Below are 21,342 nucleotides of genomic sequence, written 5' to 3'. Positions count from 1 at the left end.
CATCGTTTTTGACTCCTACCAACCAGAGAAGGAGTACTCCAAGGACAATATTTCCCTAACCTGGTCTTTCAGGTCTTCCAATGTTGCCCCCATGACCGCCATTACTGAGTCGCTTCACCTTTCCTGTCGCTCATCCTTTTCTTCTCTTTCCTTCTACCGTTCCCAGCATTAGCTCCTTTCCCCGGGGAACTGGCTCTTTGCATAAGGTGCCCAAAGTCGGATAATTGGAGCCTGATCATTTCTGCCTCGAGGGAAAGAGCTGCGTTGACTGGTTTGACGATCCATTTGGAGGCAGAAGGAAACATTTGGTGGGGAAAAGAGGGGGTGGGAGGGCTTCGCGACGGATTTCCCATGTTTTTTTCCTCCTTTGGGGCGGTTGGGTCTTCCTACCTCCATCCCCCACCTGGTTCAAGGGCGTAACCATCAGGTTTCCTCTCCAACCAGATTCAAGACGGCCAGTGGCACTACACTCTCTTTACCTTTCGGACGTACGACATCCAACGGCTGCCCATTGTGGGCATTTCTAACCTTCCGCCGAGCAAACCGGGGAAGGAATATTTCCTGGAGGTCGGGCCAGTGTGTTTCCTCTAGAAGCCAACTTTCTTGGTGCTTCACCCTTTGGCTTCTTTCAGAAGAGAGGCGGTGTCTTCAGCCGCGGGACTCTTGCCCACTTGGGCCTCTGTAAACCCCGAGATTTGGGGCTTCAGCACTGGGACCACGTCAAATGAGAAGACTTTGCAATCCATCCGTTTCTCCATCTCAGCACGGGGGAGAAAAAGTTCAGCAAGAACCCCGGTGGGCCTGAAGGAACTTCAGAGATGGCCAGTTGAAGTAGACATTCTCCACCCATTCTCAGCCAAAGGAGAGAGAGAGAGAGAGAGAGAAAAAAAAAGTGGCTTGCAGAAAACCCAAAATCTTTCGTACAGTTTTTGGGTCGCCAAGCATAACATTCCGGAATCCAGGTCCTTTTTTAAAAAAAAAATCAAGCAGAGTTTTGCTGGACAAGACAAGGAAGCGACTTGGGAAACCAACGTTGCCATCTTATTACGATAAGATTATTATTTTTAAAATCTGCTCACTGTTCTGGAACAGGAAGGATTTTGATGTGCAATATTAAACAGAGAGAGGAGAGAGAGAGAAATATATAGATATATATAGATATATATATTTTATTTAAGGCAAAAAAGAAAACCTAAATAAAAGCGAGCAAGATCCTTCTTCCTTTTGGAAATGAAAAAAAAATCACCCCCTTTGACACAGGGTGGTAAGGGGAGATATCCCCCACCCCTCAACCAAGTGAAAAGGGGTGAACAAACTTTGGTGCTACATTGTAGAAAGAGAAAACAGAAGAGAGGAAACAAAAGAGAGAGAGAGAGAAAGAGAGGGACAGGCCTTTTCAATTTGATTCTACCTACCTCTCACTGTGAAAATACTTGGTGCTCTTTTATTTTTTAAAGAAGTTGTAATTAATTATACATACATACATACATACATACATACATACATACATACATACATACATACATACATATATATATATATATATATATATATATATATATATATATATATAAAACTGTAGCACCTCTGAGGAGTTTTAAATATAAAAAACGATTTAAAACTCCTCAGAGGTGCTACAGTGTCTCTTAATAGCCCCTTCCCCTCTGTTTGGGTAAATTTCATTTGCAGGAAAAACCAAGAAGAAAACACAGAGCACAGAGGACTGATAACCGAATTAATTTAAAAGCGCATGAAATATTCTACAGATTATTATTTTTCCTGTGGAATCCAACAACTTAGCAACAGGGCGGGCAGGAAGGCAGGGTGTAAAATTGAAGAGTAGTTGTTAGCTTATATATATATATATATATATATATATATATATGTATGTATGTATGTATGTATGTATGTATGTATGTATGTATGTATATGTATATGTATATGTATATGTATATGTATATATATATATACCTAAATAAATAAATAAATCTATATACCTGTATGTGTGTACCAAGTTTAAGTAACAGAGGCTATTCAAATTCAAAAAAAAATGTGGTTTTTTTTGGAGAATGTATGTGTTAGTCCACAGGGACGTGGTAGCTCAGTGGCTAAGATGCTGAGCTTGTTGATCAGAAAAGTCGGCAGTCTGGCGGTTCGAATCCCTAGCTTCACGTAACGGAGTGAGCTCCCGTGACTTGTCCCAGCTTCTGCCAACCTAGCAGTTCGAAAGCACGTAAAAAATGCAAGTAGAAAAATAGGGACCACCTTTGGTGGGAAGGGAACAGCGTTCCATGCGCCTTTGGCATTGAGTCATGCCGGCCACATGACCACGGAGACGTCTTCGGACAGTGCTGGCTCTTCGGCTTTGAAATGGAGATGAGCACCGCCCCCTAGAGTCGGGAACGACTAGCACACACGTGCGAGGGAAACCTTTACCTTATGTGTTAGTCCAGCTTTTCAGTCCGGGCTCCAAGGAGACCCCGATGGGAAAAAGTTATTTTCCAAAGTAAACCGATGTGTCGTAGCTTTCCTATAAATAAGGGAGTCCATTTTAGCATCAGTTTTGGGATTTGTCCGTAGGGTATAAGGAAAAACCAGATCAAGAAGAGAGGTATGTTGGAATCGTCCGCATTCATTTTGTCTTGGGTTTTGTTTTGTTTTGTTTGTGGTTGTCATCATTCTTGTCGCTGTTTCTCTGTTTTGGTTTTGTGCTGCGTTCTGTAGAAAGCTAGACCTTGGTATCTGTAAATTTGGAACTCGAAAGGGAAAAAAAAAGACAAAAAGAAAAACAGGAGGTTTAATCATATGGTAACTGTTTCTTTCTTTCTATATAAAGAATGTCCTAATGATGGGATAAAGGTCAACTCTGTCCGTTGCTTGCTGACTTTTCCTGGTGTTTTGTTTTTGTAAGAAAAGAGAAATAAGCGAGATGTGTGTGGGGTTTTTTTTTTTTTGGAAAGGGGGCGGTTTGGGGGGGGGATTAAAATAAAAGCCTGTCTCCTGCTCCTGTTTCATGGAGCAAAAATGTAAACTGAACTTTATCCTTTCTTCCTTCCAAGGCTCTCTCTCTCTCTCTCTTTTTTTTAAAGGATTTTCTGTGTCAAATCCAAACCTTACCGTTGAGTGAATTCCAAAGGTGCTTTTTTCAGGAGGCAAATGGACTTTGTTTTTTTTCTTCTGAAGACATTTTGCTTCTCATCCCAGAAGCTTCTTCAGCTCTGACTGGGTGATGGTGGAGAATGGAAGGATTGATGCTCCTTGCAGACAGCTGGTCCTTTGCATCCTTTTAGAGGGTCGTTGGGGCCACTTGGGGGTTTATTTGTGTCTTCTTTGAAGACATTTTGCTTCTCATCCCAGAAGCTTTTTCAGCTCTGACTGGATGATGGTGAGGAATGGAAGGATTTACACTCCTTGTAGACAGCTGGTCCTTTGCATCCTTTTAGAGAGTCGTTGAGGCCACTTGGAGGCTTCTCTGTGTCCTCAGGGTCACCTGATTGGTGCAAATGGTTCCTGTAAATCTGCAATTTCCCCCCCCTGGAAATCCATTCCTCCTCCCACTCCATTCCAAGGGTGTCCTTCTCAAATTGTGTAGCTAAACATCTATAGAGATTCTGAGTCATCCAGGTCAGTTGCAGACTAGAGGAGCCACCATGAGCACTACTCAGGGGACTGTGAGATAAACCTCCAAGTGGCCTCAACGACTCTCTGAAAGGATGCAAATGACCAGCTGTCTGCAAGGAGTATAAATCCTTCCATTCTTCATCCACCCAGAGCTGAAGAAGCTTCCTGGATGAGAAGCGAAACATCTTCAAAAGAAAAAGCAGAAAGTACTGTTGCCTCTTGAAAAAAAAAGCACCTTTGGGACAACCATGTCCTGGATAACTCAGATTCTCCGTAGACAAACTGAGTGAATCCAGCATAAATATCCTTCCTCCAGCCTGGTGCACACCCTATAGGATTTCGGCATAGGATTCCAGCTTCTGGCATCCACAGTAGAGTTTCTATTTGTTTATAGCCATAGCAATACCACCTCGTGGTCCTTTATAGCCCTCTCTAAGCAGTTTACAGAGTCAGCCCTCAACAATTTGAGTCCTCATTTGACCCACCTCAGAAGGACGGAAGGCTGAGTCAACCTTGAGCCTGGTGAGATTCGAACTGCCAAATTGCAGGCAGACGGCGGTCAGCAGAAGGAGCTTGCAGTAGCGCACTCTTAACTACTGTACCACCGTGGATAGAGATAGATAGCTAGATAGCTAGATAGATAGATAGATAGATAGATAGATAGATAGATAGATAGATAGATAGATAGATAGAAAGATGAGAGAGAAGATAGATGAGAGAGAAGATAGATCTTGAGAGATAGATAGATAGATAGATAGATAGATAGATAGATAGATAGATGATAGATAGATAGATAGATAGATAGATAGATAGATAGATAGATAGATAATAGATAGATAGATAGATAGATAATGATGATAGATAGATAGATAGATAGATAGATAGATAGATAGATAGATGATAGATAGATAGATAGATAGATAGATAGATAGATAGATAGATAGATGATAGATAGATAGATAGATAGATAGATAGATAGATAGATAGATAATGATGATAGATAGATAGATAGATAGATAGATAGATAGATAGATAGATAGAAAGATGAGAGAGAAGATAGATGAGAGAGAAGATAGATCTTGAGAGATAGATAGATAGATAGATAGATAATGATGATAGATAGATAGATAGATAGATAGATAGATAGATGATAGATAGATAGAAAGATGAGAGAGAAGATAGATGAGAGAGAAGATAGATCTTGAGAGATAGATAGATAGATAGATAGATAGATAGATAGATAGATAGATAGATGATAGATAGATAGATAGATAGATAGATAGATAGATAGATAGATAATGATGATAGATAGATAGATAGATAGATAGATAGATAGATAGATAGATGATAGATAGATGATAGATAGATGATAGATAGATGATAGATAGATGATAGATAGATGATAGATAGATGATAAATAGATAGATAGATAGATGATAGATAGATAGATAGATAGATAGATAGATAGATAGATAGATAGATAGATAGATAGATAGATAGAATCAAGACCGAGTGAAGTGTTAATACCACTTTATAAGGCCTTGGTAAGGCCACCCTTGGAATACGGCATTCAGTTTTGGTCGCCACGATGTAGAAAAGATGTGGGGACTCTAGAAAGAGTGCAGAGAAGAGCAACAAAGAGGATTAGGGGACTGGAGACTAAAACATATGAAGAACGGTTGCAGGAACTGGGTATGTCTAGTCTGATGAAAAGAAGGACTAGGGGAGACATGATAGCAGTCTTCCAATATCTCAGGGGTTGCCCCAAAGAAGAGGGAGTCAAGCTATTCTCCAAAGCACCTGAGGGCTGGACAAGAAGCAATGGATGGAAACTAATCAAGGAGAGAAGCAACCTAGAAATAAGGAGAAATTTCCTGACAGTTAGAACAATTAACCAGTGGAACAACTTGCCTCCAGAAGTCGTGAATGCTCCAACACTCGACGTTTTTAAGAAGATGTTGGATAACCCTTTGTCTGATGTGGTGTAGGGTTTCCTGCCTAAGCAGAGGGTTGGACTAGAAGACCCCCAAGGTCCCTTCCAGCTCATTCTATTCTATTCTATTCTTTCTACTCTACTCTACTCTACTCTACTCTACTCTACTCTATACTATTCCTATCCTATTCCTACCCTACCCTACCCTAACTCTGCTCTGCTCTACCCTGTTCCTGTTTCTATTCTATTCTATTCTATTCTATTCTATTCTATTCTATTCTATTCTATTCTATTCTATTCTATTATTTAAGAAAGAGTCAGTGCCTTGGTGGTCTTTCAGAGAGCAACCTATTTCTTCGACCCCTTGAACCAGATGGAAGTTCAGTCTCTCTTCACTGGTGGAGACGAAGATAGAAGCGGGGCCAAGGATCAGGCTGAATGGGACCCGAAGGACTTTTGTTGCCAAACAGTAAATCAGCAGCTATATAGGAGAGTCCTGAAAAACCAGAGGGGAGTTGATAAATGGGTATTTCTGGAAAGAAAGGAGCTTTTGATTTAGCGGGACGGAAGCACAAAGGAAGAACAGCGAACAAGCCAAATTGCTTGCAAGAGAATTCGAGAAAAGGTTTATTTCTTGCAGTTTTTTTCCCCCTCCATTGATTTTCCTCCCCATGTCTTAATTTTTTTTAAATGTGTGTCCGGTAGCTCTCACCAGGGGGCAATAAAAGCCTGACTTAAAATCTCAGCCGTATATATGATGTGTTTATATTTGTCGTTCCCGCAAGGCATTTCTCCAGCTGCTTTTTTTCTTAGCTTTGTGCATTATTGGTTCCCCCCACCCCCCGTTCTTCAATGTGTATTTCAAGCTGAAATCAGTTTAGGAGTAAGGCCCATTAATCCATCTCAGTGGGCCTTACCTGTGAGTAGTTGTATTTTCTGTCATCGTTTCCAAAGTACTGGATTGCATGAATTCACCTCTGGCATCTGACGTTAGTTGTAAGAGTTGGTCAAGTTAGATTTTTTGAATAGACTCAATCTGGGATAGAAACAGAAGTGGAAGAGAAGAGAGAAAATAGAAGAGAAATAGAAGAGAAGAGAGAAGATAGAAGAGAAATAGAAATAAAAGAGAAGAAAATAGAAGAGAAAGAGAAGAGAAGAGAGGAAATAGAAATAGAAGAAAAGAGAGAAAATAGAACAGAAATAGAAAATAGAAGAGAAGAGAGAAAAGAGAAGAGAAATAGAAAATAGAAGAGAAATAGAAGAAAAGAAAAGAGAAATAGAAGAGGATAGAAAAGAGAAGAGAAATAGAAGAGAGGAAATAGAAATAGAAGAAAAGAGAAGAGAGAAAATAGAAGATAAATAGAAAAGAGAAGAGAGAAAATAGAAGAGAAATAGAAAATAGAAGAGAAATAGAAGAGAAGAGAAACTGAAGAGAAATAAAATAGAAATAGAAGAGAAGAGAGAAAATAGAATAGAATAGAAATGAAATAGAACAGAGTAGAATAGAATAACTTTATTGTCGGTTTGAATATACACTAATTGGCATACATTAAAAATGAAGTATTGTTGCCTACAGCTCTGAAAGGGTCACCACCTCCAATTTTACATTACATAAACATGACAAGATACACAAACATGAAAAGACTCGTCTTACTCCCCCTGAAAACAAACTCATCATTTGTGCATCATCCCCCCCCCCCGAAAAATCTATTCCCATTTCTTAAGAAATCTCGTGATATCTCAGAAGAACAATAAGCCACATAAAAACTGGTGATTCTAGGAGATCTGCTTTTGCATCCAGCTGTGGGGAAGTGAGAAGGAGAAGGAGCACAAGAACAAGGGAGGAGAAGGAAAAGGAGGAGCAGGCAAAAAAAGAAGGCTAGGAAGAGGGAAAATAAGAAAGGGAAGGAGAAGAAGCAGAGGAAGAAGGAGGAGGAGGTGAAAACAAAAAGGGAGGAGAAGGGAAAAGGAGAAAAAGAGAGGGAGGAGGAGAAGGGGAGGAAAAAGGCAGAGGAGGAGCAAAGAGAGAGGGAGGAAGAGGAGAAGAAAAAAGGATAGGAGAAGAGAAGGAAGAGAAGAAAAGGAAGAAAGAAAAAAGGGAGAAGAAGGGAAAGGAGACGAAAAGAGGGAGATTGATAATGAGAAAGAAAGGAGGAGAAAATGGAGAAGGAGGAAGAGGAGAAGAAAAGGTAGAAGAGAAGGAAGAGTAGAAAAGGAAGAAAGAGAAGAAAAGGGAGAAAAAAGAGTGAGAGGAAGGGAAAGGAGATGAAAAGAGGGAGGAGGAGGAGACCAATAATGAGAAAGAGGAGGAAGAGGAGGAGGGGGGGGAACTATTGCCATTGCCTGGAAAAGGATTTCCATCCAAAATTGGGGGGAGAAAGAAATATTCCTTTCCTTCATTCTTAACTCAAAACGCCAAGGAGCCATATTATTTTCATTGCTGCTTTGCAACAGAACAGTCGAGGCAACCCAACCCAAAATCTATTGAATTGAATTAATCCAAGGCGAAACGTACTTCTGAAATTCCCCGCTGTTTGACTAATGTTCAGTTTGCATGCAACCTTAATTATAGCTCTTTGGCAGGCAGCAAAAGAGAAGTGTTTTGCTGGCCCCCTAAAGTGATACTTAGGTTTGTCAACGAGGGGAACGCAGAGACTTGCTGTCCTCCTGGCTCCTAGCTCAAAACTGAGTTTCTCTTCTCGCAAAGGAGGAGGGCAGCTGATCCCTGCAATAGTCTAAATTTAGGCCAGGCGGTTCTGCAAATTTGCAAGGAAGCGATCTGGAAATGTCTAATATATATATAATTAAAGACATTTTCCCCCCTTCCACGAGGAGCCTCAAGACATTTGTTTTTCATAGGGCTGTTTTCTCTGACTTGGAGGGCCAGTCTCGGCGGTGGGATTCACAGCCGGTTGTTAACTTTCTAACCAATTTGGAGAACTGGTTGTTGGAAGAAATCTCCTTTTGATTTTTTCCCACTTTACAGGGCTATTCCTGTAAGGGAGGCAGGAAGGAGATGTCCTGGTGCTGTTTCTAGCCTCATCTTTGTTGCCTTGCTTACAGAAACTGCCTCTCCGGTTAACCGTTGTAACGGCTAAAACGAAGCTCCCATTGACCTGAGTGACGTTGAGTTGGCCACGCCCTCCCAGTCACATGACCACCGGGCCCCGCCTACCCAGCTGGCAGAGAACCAGTTGTTAAATTATTTGAATCCCACCACTGGCCAGGCTTTATTTGCCAAAATTCTCCTCCGGACCCCCCACCATCTGAAAAGAGGGCATCCAACAAGAAAAATAAACACATTGCAGGGGGGGAAAAAAACCTTTTTCTTCCTCTTCTCCCAAAGGTGCTTTCCCCCCCCCCCCAAAAAAAGAGGACTTTGTGTTTTTTTTTCTCTGAAAAAAAAAAGTTTAATTCTTCTCCGAAGAACTAACGTCGAACCCGAAGAAGCTTCTCGGATGAGAAGCGAAACCTTTTCAAAGGAAAAAAAAAACGAAACAAGAAGGCCCAGTTGTCTTTTCGGGGAGGGGGGGAGCATATTTGGGACAACCCTGACAGAGGTCATATTAAGCCGGTTTTGACCGCTTCGCCTCTAACCGGTAGTGGAAATTGTGGGTGGCACGCCCACCCGCCGAGAGCCTGTGCGTTTTTGTGGCCGGGCACATGCACAGAAGGTACAAGGGCGAACCGGCGGTAACAAAATGTGAAAACCAACACTGAACCCTGACTTGGGTGCTTGAGAAGCTCCACAGACGTCTTGCTGGGATAACTTTCCACCCTGTAGGAAGGACGCCCGAAATCCTTCTAGGGAACCGAGGGTATGAACGTGGGGCATTGTGTAATTGAAATTGAAATTGAAATTTAATTTGTTAGCCGCACCCTCTCCAAACGGACTCGGGGCGGCGTACAATAAAATATATACAATATACATATAAAATACATATACAAATACAAATAACACATACACATACATATACCTAGAGGAGGTAACACTCGTAAAATATATATAAAATACAATTAAAATGGCTATTTAAAACACCCTCAATTAAATTACAAAATTTAAAAAACCCGTCAGGAGCAATAGGATAAAACTATGGTTGAGCCAGGCCAGCTAATTGGAAGAGGTGGGTCTTGAGCTTTACACGGAAGGAGCGGAGATCGGAGGTAATCCTGATATCAGGGGGGAGGTGATTCCACAGGGCTGGGCCCGCCACAGAGAAGGCTTTGCTCCTAGGCACCGCCCCCCGACACTGTCTGGTGGACGGCACCTGGAGAAGTCCCTCTCTGTGCGAGCGAATTGGTCGTAGGGATGTATGGGGCAGGACGCGATCCCACAGGTAACTAGGTCCTGTGCCATGGAGCGCTTTAAAGATCGTTATCAAAACCTTGAAACGCACCCGATAGACCACAGGAAGCCAGTGCAGCTCGCGCAGGAGAGGTGTTACAGGGGAGTATCTAGTCCTCCCCATAATCACCCGCGCGGCCGCATTCTGGACCAACTGCAGTCTCCGAGTGCATCTCAAGGGAAGCCCCATGTAGAGAGCATTGCAGTAGTCCAGGCGAGACGTCACCAGCGCATGAGTGACTGTGCGTAAGGCATCCCGGTCCAATAGGGGGCGCAATTGGCGCACCAGGCGAACCTGGTGGAACGCCCCCCTTGCCACGGCTGTCACATGGTCATCCATGTACAGGCGGGCATCCAGGAGGACGCCCAAATTGCGCGCCCGCTCCACGGGGGCTAGCTGTACGCCCCCGATGGCCAGAGATGGAAACAACTGGTTGAACCGGGGGGCCGGAACCACATCAATTGGAAGCACCACATCAATTGGAAGCACCACATCAATTGGAAGGAAGTGGGGAAGGCAGGCAAGACGCAACCCCCATCTCCAAGTCTTTGTAATTTGAGGCTTCCTCTTGCCTTAGCTTTCTAAGACCGACCATTAAGAGGCCCTGGCGAATTGTAAATGACAGGTATGGTGGTGGTGGTGGGGGCTGTCTTTTGAGTCCCCATCCCCCGCACAAGCTAGGTTGGAAATGGGATCGTGGTGGAAGTAGCTAGCCAGGATGTTATTTCTCTCCTGCCTTGATATAACCTAACACCCACATAGGACATGGACAGGGCTGCAGGGGCTTCGGGAAAACCTCTAGCTAAGATTCTGTGCAGTTTGGAGAAGCCCCCCAAATTCCACCCCTGGCTGGCCCCACCCACCCCTCCCCTCCCAGGAGTCCCCACGCAGTCCATTTCGGATGCAGGTAAGTGTGTGGTGCACGCAGAGACTCAGGAACAGCCAAAAAACAGGACCTCTGGAGCCTGGGGAGGGCAAAAAAGCCCCCCCATGGTGCAGAAGGCCGACTAGGCCACCCCCCACCATAGCCGCTCCCACCCAGCAACTGGCGAGAGAACCCCTTGCTCAAAATTTTGAAGCTCACCCCTGGAGGTGAAAGCTTCCCACAAGGGGTCTATGAAAATGAGGGCCAACTTGCCGCAGCCAGTTTCCCGCGGCCGACTCGCCGTGGCTAACCCGCCAAAAGCCAACTCGCCACGGCCATCTCGCCCAGGACAAGATATTATACTAATATCAAAGAAACGGTGGGATGGAATCATTCAGAGAAAAGATGCCAAAGGAGGGATATGGAATGAAATGAAATGCGAACGGGAAACGATTTTGTAATTTATTTGTATATATTTGAATGGGATTCTTAAATTGCCCGAAACAAGCTCTCTCACGATGAGTTGGCTGTAATGAGTTGCCCTGCAGAGTAAGTTGGCATTGATGAGTTGGCCACAGGAAGTTGGCTGGAGCAAGGGGTCCGATTCCCCCCCACAAATGTGACCCTCTGGATGTACCAAATGAGTATTTCTGGAGACCCCTAAAGCAGGCGTCCACAATCTATGGGGTCCCCCTAAAGTAGGGGTCCATAACTTTAAGCCTCAGCCCACTACTGGGACGCAGCCTATTTTTCTGACCCAAGAGCATGAAGCAAACTCCTGGGTATTCATTGACTGTGAATTCTACTCCTTCACCTCCAGCAAAGTCCTTCAAGGGAGGATTTACGGTCACAGACCTTATCTGGCTTGGAGAGCTGCCAGGCCGAGATGTGCAGAACTTGGCAAGGAGCCTCGGAGAGTCACGAACCAATGAAGCGAACTAATTGTCTCCTGCAAACTCCACTCCCCTTTCGCTCCTCTGTTATTTCCTCTGGGAGGGGCCATTCACGGTCCACCTGTGGTCTTACTCCCAAGTCGACCCCTGTTCTTTAGCTCTTCCCTTCGCCTGGCAACTCTGCGCATGCACACACTGGGAACAGGCTCCAGCTGTTCTTCTGCCTCATTGATGTCTGACTCTGAAGGCAGCTGATAACTGTCAGACGGCCTCAGCCCCACTTCTGCCTCTGACACACAGCCCTCATCAGAGCCTTCCCCAGACTCCAGGACTGGCCCAGGTTCTTCCCCAACCTTCTCACTGTCCGAATCTGCTGCTGGCTCCACTGGTGGCCCACCACACCTATTGGCCACCGGGCAGCGTGGGTAGTTGGCGGTATATGCGCACATACACACACTCACAGGCCCACTCCTGTGTCAATACAACCATCTCGGGCACTCATGGCCCCACTCGTATGCACCTGCTCCTCACACAAAACCATCCCCTCTTTCCCCCCCCTCCCCTGCCTTTGGGTCATCAATCCGGAAAGGTTGAGGAATTCCGACCTAATGGAGGTGAGAATTGGGGGGGGGGGCGCCCAGTTGGGGAAGGATGGAGTTCAATCAAAGCGGGCTGGCTGCAGCCGTGTTGTTATTGTTTCCTTCCTGGGAAGTGGAGGCCCATGACAGGTAGTCCTCGACATATGGCCGTTTGTTTCGTGCAGGGGTCAGCAACCTTAAAACATCCAAAGAGCCACAAAAGTCCTAACCGGAAGCCCCCCTCCCCCCGTTCAATTGTGGAGCCCACCAGAAAAACCCGCCCCTTGCCATAGAGTCTCTTCCTGGCGTGCTGTGCTTCCCCCCTCCAACCGGAAGCTCCTCCCAAAACTGTGGCGCCAACTGGTGACAGGGAGCTGCAGCAGAGGATTAAAAGGGCCACAAGCGGCTCCAGAGCCGCAGGTTGCTGATGCCTGGTTTCATGAGCAAAGTTGCAACAGGACTGGAAAAAGGGACTTACGACCGGTTTTTCACACTCAATGACCGTTGCAGCATCCCTCGTGAGGCCCCCGTTCCGGATAGGTGGGGGACCCCTGGATTAGAGGCTGATTTAAAACAGGCCGCCTTTACGCCACACCCAGTGTTCCTCCCTGCTGTTTAACCCGACATTATCAAAATTGGCTTCTGCCCGAGGCTGGGTGTTCCCTTGTACGGGTGGAGAATAAAAGAGGAGCTGGCACTGCACATTTGTTTACCCATCATGGGCATTTCCTCCTTGCCCTGCCAGTCAGATTCTCCGAGCCGGCTCTCCCATTAACTGCCGGAAGCGACTGCGTTGTTACCTTTGGCCTTCAAAAGTTGGCAAGGGAAGGTGAGATCACCGTGCCCCGCCCAGCCAGGTCTCTCTTCTTTTAATAGGCAGTTGGGCACAGCTGGGCATTGCAGCCAGGGAAGTTTGCTTGGCAGGGGAGGAGGAAGCCGCGGGCGGCTCTCCCGGGCCCAATGACCAAGGGGTACGTCACCGCCTGGCGATGAAAGGAATGGGAACCGAGAGACGAAATTGGGGCATCTCCGTGTCTCCCTTTGGGAGACAGACAAGGCCTCTGTCTTTTCCCGCAAAGTTATTTTGAGAAGAAAAGCGGGGTGAAAATAAATAAAATATGAGGAATCGGTTGGAAAGCCCTGGTAATAATTCACAGGGGTTAAGCCAGGACCAGGGGAGGACAAAGAATTCCCATCTGCCAGGTTCTCTCGTGGCCCTATTTCAGTCCGTGTATTTCTCAGCAGCTTTCATTCATTAGGACGTTCTCTGAAGAACACCCTGCCTCCCCCCCCCCATCTCTGGTCTCGTGTATGTTGGGTGCTAAGAGTCCAGTTGCCCAGTTGCCTCTTAGACATCCCAGCGAAGGTGTGTGAAGGAGCTAACGTTCTGAGTTTCTCTTGAGGGCCCACCGACCTTCAAGATCTGACTTCCCAACAGTGCGATGGGGGGGGACACAGGGTGTGTATTGAGCTAGCCATCTCTTGCCAAACTTTCTTGGTGTCCGCCACAAACACCTTTGGGGAATCTACCCTAGAGAGAGGTGGAGGGAGAGGGAGAGGGAGAGGGAGGGAGAGGGAGGGAGGACTGAGAGGGAGATGGGGGAGGGAAGAGAGAGGGAGGAAGGATGAGACAGGGAAAGAGGGAGAGAAGCAGAGAGAGAAAGAGGGAGAGAGTGAAAGGGGGAGAGAGAGGAAGGAGGGAAAGGAGGAGAGGAGTGAAGGAGGGAAAGGGAGAGGGAGGGAGGGAAGGGGAGAGGAAAGGGAAGGAGTGAGCGAGTGAGAAAGGGGGAGGGGAGAGAGAGGAAGAGAGGGAGGAATGAAGAGAGGGAAAGGGAGAGAGAGGGAGAGGGAGGGAAAGAGGGGAAAGCGAGAAAGAGGAAGTGAGAGAGAGGGAGGAATGGGAGAGAAGGAGGAAGAGAGGGGGGGAAGGAGAGAGGAAAAGGGAGAGAGGGGGGAAGAAAGACTCTTGCCCGCTCCCAGGTGGGGAGCTTCGGCGGCTTCCTCTGAGCATGGGCAGAGGGTCTTCCTCCCCCCACCCCCACCCAAAGAAATAGTGGGGGTGGGGAGCAGCGCTTTCCAAGACTCCCCTGCTGGAAGGCCAAGCCAACTCCCTGCCAGAGGTGCAGGTTGCTGCCGCTTTGAGCTCAACTCCGCTTCTCTCCCTCCGGATCGCAACCGAAGCGACGCCGGGGCTGGAGGCGGGGGAGGGCAGAGGTGTGTGTGTGTCTGTGTGTGTGTGGGTGGGTGGAAGGGCCCGATCCTCCTTTGTTCGCTGCTGCCGCCGCCGAGCCGAGCATCTCCTGGTCGCTGGGGAAACGCGGCAGCCCCCCTCCCTCGCCTTCCAGCTGTCGGGGATCCGGGGAGAGGCGGGTCTTCCAACCCTGGCAGCCCTTGTGCCCATTGGCCGGCCGGGCCCCCCCGAGGAGCCCAATCGGGCCGCTCACGTGGCCCAGCCGCCTCCCCATTGGCTGCCTCGCCAGCCTGTTTGCCCTCCCTCCTTCTTTCTCTCTCTCTCTCTCTCTCCTCTCTCTCGCACTCCTCCTTTCCCCCCGCTGCTCCTTTCTCTCGCTTCCTCGGCGCTGCCTGGCTGGGCGAGGCGGGCAGGGGGAGAGAGAGGCGGCCGCTCGAGCCTCATTGTTAGCAAATCGGGGAGGGGGCGGCCGGGCGACGGGAGGGGGTGGTGGAAATCGTGGGGAAGGGTCGCGCGCTCCTGCCAAAGGAGGGAAGAGAAGATGCCATGGTGGTCCCGGCTGGCCTCTTGCCCGCAAGCCGGCTGCCTCCTCGCCCCTGCCCGCCGCTGAGCCAGCCGGAGAAAGACCCTCCCCACAGCTGCCTCGGCCGGATTCGGGGGTCCCCACCCCGGCTGGATGGCCGGGCGGCGGCCGCACTATGATGCTGGCCGTGGTGCTGGTGGTGCTGGTGCTGGGCTCGGCGGGCGCCTTGCAGCCGGCTTCCCCCGCGGCCCCCGGGCCCCGGCGGGCCGAAGGCAGCGGCGAGAACGACCTGTCAGCCTGGACGCCCAACGCCAGCCGGGAGCCTCCGCGCGACTCGCCCGCGCGGGCCATTGACAGCTCGCCCGGCCCGGACCCGACGCTCCCCTGGACGTCCCCGGCGGCCCCTTCCGCCTCTCCCCCGCCGGCCTCGCAGGGGGACGCCCCCGGCCCTCCGACGGATGGGCCTCCTCCCTCGCCGGCAGAGGAGAAGAAGGAGGTGGAGGAGGAAGACGAGGACGCGCCGGTGAACAGCGGAGCAGGTGAGCGAGGCGAAAGCGGAGGCGGACGTGGCTTTTTTTGGGGGGGGACCCAGGATGGATGGATGCAGCTGGCGGTGGCTTTTTTGGGAGGGGGGTACCCAGGATGGACGTGGCTTTTGGGGGGAAACGAGGATGGATGAATGCACCAGGACGTGGCTTTCGGGGATATCCAGTGTGGATGAATGCAGGGCTGGATGCAGCTTTTGGGGGTTCCCAGGCTGGGCATGGTTTTGGGGGATATCTAGCATGGATGAATGGAGGGTTGGATGCCGTTTTGGGGTTTACCCTGGATAGATGTCGCTTTTGGGGGGGGTATCTAGGGTGGATGAACCCAGGATGGATGCAGCTTTTTGGGGGGTACCCAGGGTGGATGAACGCAGGTCTGGATTCGGTTTTCGGGGGTACCCTGGATGTACGAACGAGGCGTCAAGGCCATCCGGTTATCCATGTGGGGAGGGGGCAGCAGGATTTTTCCAGGCTCTGGCGGCCTCGGCTGGCTGCCCCCATCTTCCACAGCCGGCTGTGGATAATGGGAACGGCGGGGCATCAGCTGAAGTAGCCTGCAGTACCCCACTCTGACCACTGCGCCGCCTGGGCTCCGTATCCCACCATTCTCAAGGGAGCTGCTGCCCAACATAACCGAAGGGCGCCCGATTGGACACAGGCAAACCTTTAGTGTGTGAAAAGGCACCAGGTCACGGGGAAATTCCATCCTACTTGGGTTGCATCTCCATTTGCGTGGAGTTGTTTTCCTCTTTTCCTCCCCTGGAGAACTTTCGGGCCCTAATGCTGTGGAAGTAACCTGGAGTGGGGGGGACGGGGACGGACAGACGGACTTGTAATCCAATATAAGCTGTTAGGACAGACTTGCTTCCTGGATCTTCAGAATCCTCATCTTGAGCCATCCGGTTGACTCGTCCTTCTGTCCTTCCGAGGTCGGTAAAATGAGGATCCGGATTGTTGGGAGCACCAAAGCACCAGAAGGCGGGGCAAGCACCAATGGATGGAAATTAACCAAGGAGAGAAGCAACCTGGAATTAAGGAGAAACTTCCTGGATTAATCAGTGCCTTTCAGAAGTTATGGGTGCTTCATCAATGGCATTTTTGAAGAAGAGATTGGACAACCATTTGTCTGGAATGGTGTAGGGTCTCCGGCTTGAGCAGGGGGTTGGACTAGAAGACCTCCAAGGTCCCTTCCAGCTCTAACTCTGATTTGAAAAATAGAAGTGCTATTGCTTTTGTACACTCTCAAGAGGGAGCAAGGTGGACGAAGAGTTGGTCATCCTTGGGGCTGATACCTCAGGAGGGCCCCCATCTCTTGAAGAATGTTACAAAGGTCCTTTTTTCAAAAGACAACTAGTCTTTGTGGGGTCTTTTTCCCCCTTGAAGAGGTTTCACTTCTAGTCGCAGAAGCTTCTTCAGTTCTGACGAAGCTTCCCCAGAACTGAAGAAGCTTCTGGCATGAGAAGTAAAACATCTTCAAAGAAGGGGAAAAAAAAGAATGAATGAAAATTCAGTTGCCTTTTGAGAAAAAAACCCACATAACTTTGGAACAGTTATGACCTGGTTGGGTGAGAACCTCCATAGACATCCTGAAGAATGATGGCAAATGACTATATGGTAACCTTGGAGTTGGCCTTTTAGTTTGGGCCAATCAAGACATCCAGAGTGTTGCTATTTTCAACATCAACATCAATAAGATGAGTATATGCGTTGCCGTTTCTCCTGTAATCGTTCCTATCACTCTCGTTTCGTTTATGTCTTTGGCGTTGAGCCTGGAGGAAGCCAGATGCTGGCAAGGTGAAGGCCATCTTCCCTTTTGACCCAGAAGGACCTTCCTGCTCCCATAACTACAAGCTAGCTTCGCCCTGTGGCAGGCAGAGGATTATGGGAGCTGATCCGAGGCTCAGCACAACTGCGCTAAGATAACCGAAGGGCGCAGATCTGGTTCTGTCTTTGAGGGAAGTGATTGTCATTTGGCAGCTTCGTTTCAGGAAGCCGTTCAGAAGCAGACTTCCTGTCAAAAGAAAGACAGGAAGTGGAAATGAAATTGAAGGTGGCTTTTTGATTTTGCTGTAGGATTACAGATTAACAGAGCTGGGAGGGACCTTGTAGGTCATCTAGTCCAACCTTCTTCTGCCCAAGCAGGAGACCCTACACCGTTTCTGACAGATGGCAGCCCAGTCTCTTCTTGAAAGCTTCCAGGGATGAAGCTCCCACAACTTCTGAAGGCAACTTCTCTTCCACGGGTTGATTGTTCTCACTGTCAAGAAATTTATCCTTAGTTCTAGGTTGAATCAATCAATCAATAAATCAGAATAGAGCTGGAAGGGACCTTGTAGGTCTTCTAATCCAACCCCCCGCCCAAGCAGGAGACCTACACCATTTCCAACAGATTTCAGACCAATTTCTTCTTGAAAGCTTCCAGGGATGAAGCTCCCACAACTTCCAAAGGCAACTTCTGTTCCATCAATTGATTGTTCTCGCTGTTAGAAACCTCTTCCTTTATTTCCAGGTTGAATCTCTCCTTGATCAGTTTCCATCCATTATTCCTTGTCTGACCTTCGGGTGCTTTGGAAAATAGACTGACCCCCTCCTCCTCTCTGTGGCAGCCCCTCAAATATTGGATGATGCTATCCTGTCTCCCCTGGTCCTTCTCTTCCCTAGACCAGTTCCTGCAACTATTCATCATGTGTTTTAGCCTCCAGGCCCTTGATCATCTTAGATAGATTCTGTTTAACAGAGTTGGAAGGGGCCTTGTAGTCCATCTAGTCTAACCCCCAGCCCCAGCTTCTCAAGTATTGGAAGGCTGCTCTCCTGTCTCCTCTAGTCCTTCTCTTCACTAGACTAGCCAGGCCCAGTTCCTGCAACCATTACTCTCCTGTCCTCTAATTATTTTGGTTACTCTTGGATCCGCCCTGAACCTATCTTCTCCTCCTTTCACATCTGGTCTCATTTTCCAGGGCATTGTCTGTCATCCTGAGTCACTTCCCTTCCTTTTGTGATTCTGGTTCTTTCACAGAACTCCTGGCAGGTTTGATAAGATTATTATTCCTATTATTCCTAACATGACGATTATTATTATGGGTGATTATTTATGTGGGATAAAAATAATCACCGCCCATAGGGAGTCTCCAGAGATGACTGGGCTGTTAGATTAAAAAAAAAAAGCCTGTTCAGACAGGACCTAAAAAGTCCACCCAATTTTGCTCGGATGCCTTAAGCCAATTCATCATATTTGCGTTGGCTACGAGGTTGTCTTCAAATTTTGTTCTGTGGGTGGCCTACGGAAAAATTAAGTGGGGCACCGTTCTGTCTTCTCCCCCTCCAAGGGAGAACCCTTTTTCTAAGTCATGGCAACCCAGAGGTGCTTTTTCAAGAGGCAGCTGGACTTTCTGGTTTTTCTTTGAAGAAGCTGGATGAGCTGAAGAAGCTTCTTTTGACGAGAAGCAAAACCTCTTCAAAGAAAAAAAGAGAAAGCTCAGTTGCCTCTTGAAAAAAAGCACCTTTGGGGAGAACCATGACCTTGGATGACGGAGAATCTCCATAGACATCCAGCTTTTTGGAAGAGGCAACTGGACTTTCTGGTTTTTCTTTGAAGAGGTTTTGTTTCTGCCAACACATCGTCGGGAAATACTGATGTGAGCGGGATTTGAACCGCTTGCCACAATGGTCAGATAGGGGAAGATTCCATTTTACACCCTACAATGAGCGTCTTTGCATTTGCGGAGCGGCAGAGGTAGAAGATCTGGCTCCCATCCTATTGGATTGTTGCTTGTAGAAGGGGGTGAGAGAGGGGTACATTGGTCCATACACCAAACGAAGGACCCCCTGGGATCCCCATATCAAAACAACATACGTTATGCGTGGCCAGAACCGGAAAATAACATATAACACAGCAGAGGTCTTCAACAAAATGCTTTGGTTGAGATCTGCATATGTGGGACTGATTGGGCTAGATTGTAAGAGTGGCACCGAAATGTAATTTTAGGTCATTTTATTCTATTTAACATACTGATGTATTAAAATGTTGTACCTTATCCCATAACTATTGTATTTCACCCTGCTCTTATTTTAAATTGCTTGTATAGGATTCTATTGGTGATATGCGCTGAACCTTGTGCCTATAGGCTAATCGATAAAGCTATTATAATAATAATAATAATAATAATAATAATAATAATAATAATAATAATAATAATAATAATAATAATAATAATAAAAGAGGCCATTGAGCTTCATTTTTCCTTGAAGACATTTTGTTCCTCACCCAATAACCCTCTTCCGTTCGGACTGACTTCCATTCTCAACCAGAACGGAAGAAGCTTCTTGAATGAGAAGCGAAACATCTTCAAGGAAAAACAAAGGAAGACCAGGTTGCCTCTTGAAAAAAGCACCTTTGGGGACAACCATGACCTTGGATGACTGAGAATCCCCACAGACATTAGTGATGGATGCCTGATCACCCGAAGGTCTCCTTTCCTCTTTTCAGAAGCAGGGTTTAAAAGTAGTCCACTGGGGGGGTGCTCAACCCATGATGCTCTTATCGGATTCTGGAAGCTATGGAAGAGGATCTATGAGAGAATGGTTCCTCCCCTTTCCTTGTATTGTAACTCTGGTTTATGGAGATTCTCAGTCACCCAGGTCATAGTTGTCCCCAAATTGCTTTTTCAAGAGGCAATTGGACTTTCTCTTGATTTATTTGATTTAGTTGGTTTGTCACACATGCACGAGAAAGCAGGTATAAGTATAAACATGGAATGAACACAGGAAACGAGTACAAATAAATGGGGACTGTAGGACAGGGACGGTAGGCACGCTGGTGGGCTTATGTACGCCCCCTTTACGGACCTCTTAGGAATGGGGTGAGGTCCACGGTGGACAGTTTGAGGTTGAAGCTGTGGGGGGTTTGAGGACGTAACAACGGAGTCAGGTAGAGCATTCTAGGCGTTGACCACTCTGTGGCTGAAGTCGTATTTTCTGCAATCGAGTTTGGAGCGGTTTACCTTGAGTTTGCACCTATTGTTTGCCCGTGTGTTATTGAGGTTGAAGCTGAAGTAGTCATTGACAGGTAGGACATTATAGTAGATAATTTTGTCTACTACGCTTAGGTCAGATCGTAGGCGGCGTAGTTCCAGGTTGTCCAAAATTTCGAGCCTGGTGGGCATAAGGGATTTTATTGTGAGCAGAGGAGTGGAGGACTCTTCTCATGAAATACCTCCGGACGCTACATGGAGTAGCATCAGGCTTTCTTTGTTCCCATGTTTTCCTTCGGCCACGCGACGTGCAGCTGTTGCATTTTAAGGCGAGCTTTGCCAATGTTGCAGGTGCACATCTGGAATTCATACTGGACTAATTGCGGTTGTGCTTTCACTCCCCTCCTTTGTGTACGTATTGCTTGGCCCCAAGAAGACCCAAAGGAAATTGCATTTTTAAAAATCTATCTCACCTGTAGTAGTGGCTTCAGGAGACCCAAAAATACTTTTAAAATGTCGTTTTGGTGGGACACTTCTTAATCAGTCCTTCAAAGTATTTTCAAAGTTTTCTCTTCTACAATCCTGTCTAATTTTTTTACCTTTCATTTCAGTCTTATTCTCCTAAATATTTCTCGGTCCGTGTAACTTTGAATTCCAGCTTCCCTGCGCTAGTCAGTTTCAAGTATGCTTTTAAAAAAAATGATTACAATGGTCAAATGTCTACTTTTCCTCATTATGTTGGTTGCAAAGCTTTCTCTTCTAGGATCTTGACTGGTTTTGATCCCTTATTCCAGATTTATTTCCTAAATATTTATTTCTCTGTCCATGTAATTTTGAATTCCAGTTTCCCTGTGCTAGTCAGTTTCAAGTATGCTTT

General features: G+C 47.1%; 2 protein-coding genes across 7 annotated transcripts in view; both read left to right on the top strand.

The window, feature by feature from the left end:
* The window catches only part of COL27A1 (collagen type XXVII alpha 1 chain), a 203,511-nt gene that overhangs the window by 152,132 nt on the left and 30,037 nt on the right, over nt 1–21,342 (top strand). For 3 of the 4 annotated variants that reach the window (XM_081967198.1, XM_081967197.1, XM_081967199.1), the window contains one exon: nt 445–2,923. In XM_081967198.1, coding sequence (XP_081823324.1) covers nt 445–591 — 147 coding nt within the window. In that variant the 3' untranslated portion in view covers nt 592–2,923. Of the gene's footprint in view, nt 1–444; nt 2,924–21,342 lie in introns of those variants that run through there. The other variant, XR_014176514.1, reaches the window with a different exon arrangement.
* Nucleotides 14,778–21,342, top strand: part of MEGF9 (multiple EGF like domains 9) — a 43,759-nt gene continuing 37,194 nt past the window's right edge. For all 3 annotated transcript variants that reach the window (XR_014176518.1, XR_014176519.1, XM_081967281.1), the window contains exon 1: nt 14,778–15,489. Coding sequence is in view for 1 of the 3 variants with exons in the window: in XM_081967281.1 (XP_081823407.1) it covers nt 15,126–15,489 (364 nt within the window). In the remaining 2 variants the exon portion in view is untranslated. The remainder of the gene's footprint in view (nt 15,490–21,342) is intronic.

This window comes from Natrix helvetica, assembly GCF_964273705.1.
Source record: "Natrix helvetica genome assembly, chromosome: 15".
NCBI lineage: Eukaryota > Metazoa > Chordata > Lepidosauria > Squamata > Natricidae > Natrix > Natrix helvetica.
Note: the sequence above shows the minus strand (reverse complement) of the source record. Positions and strands in the feature narration are given on the sequence as shown.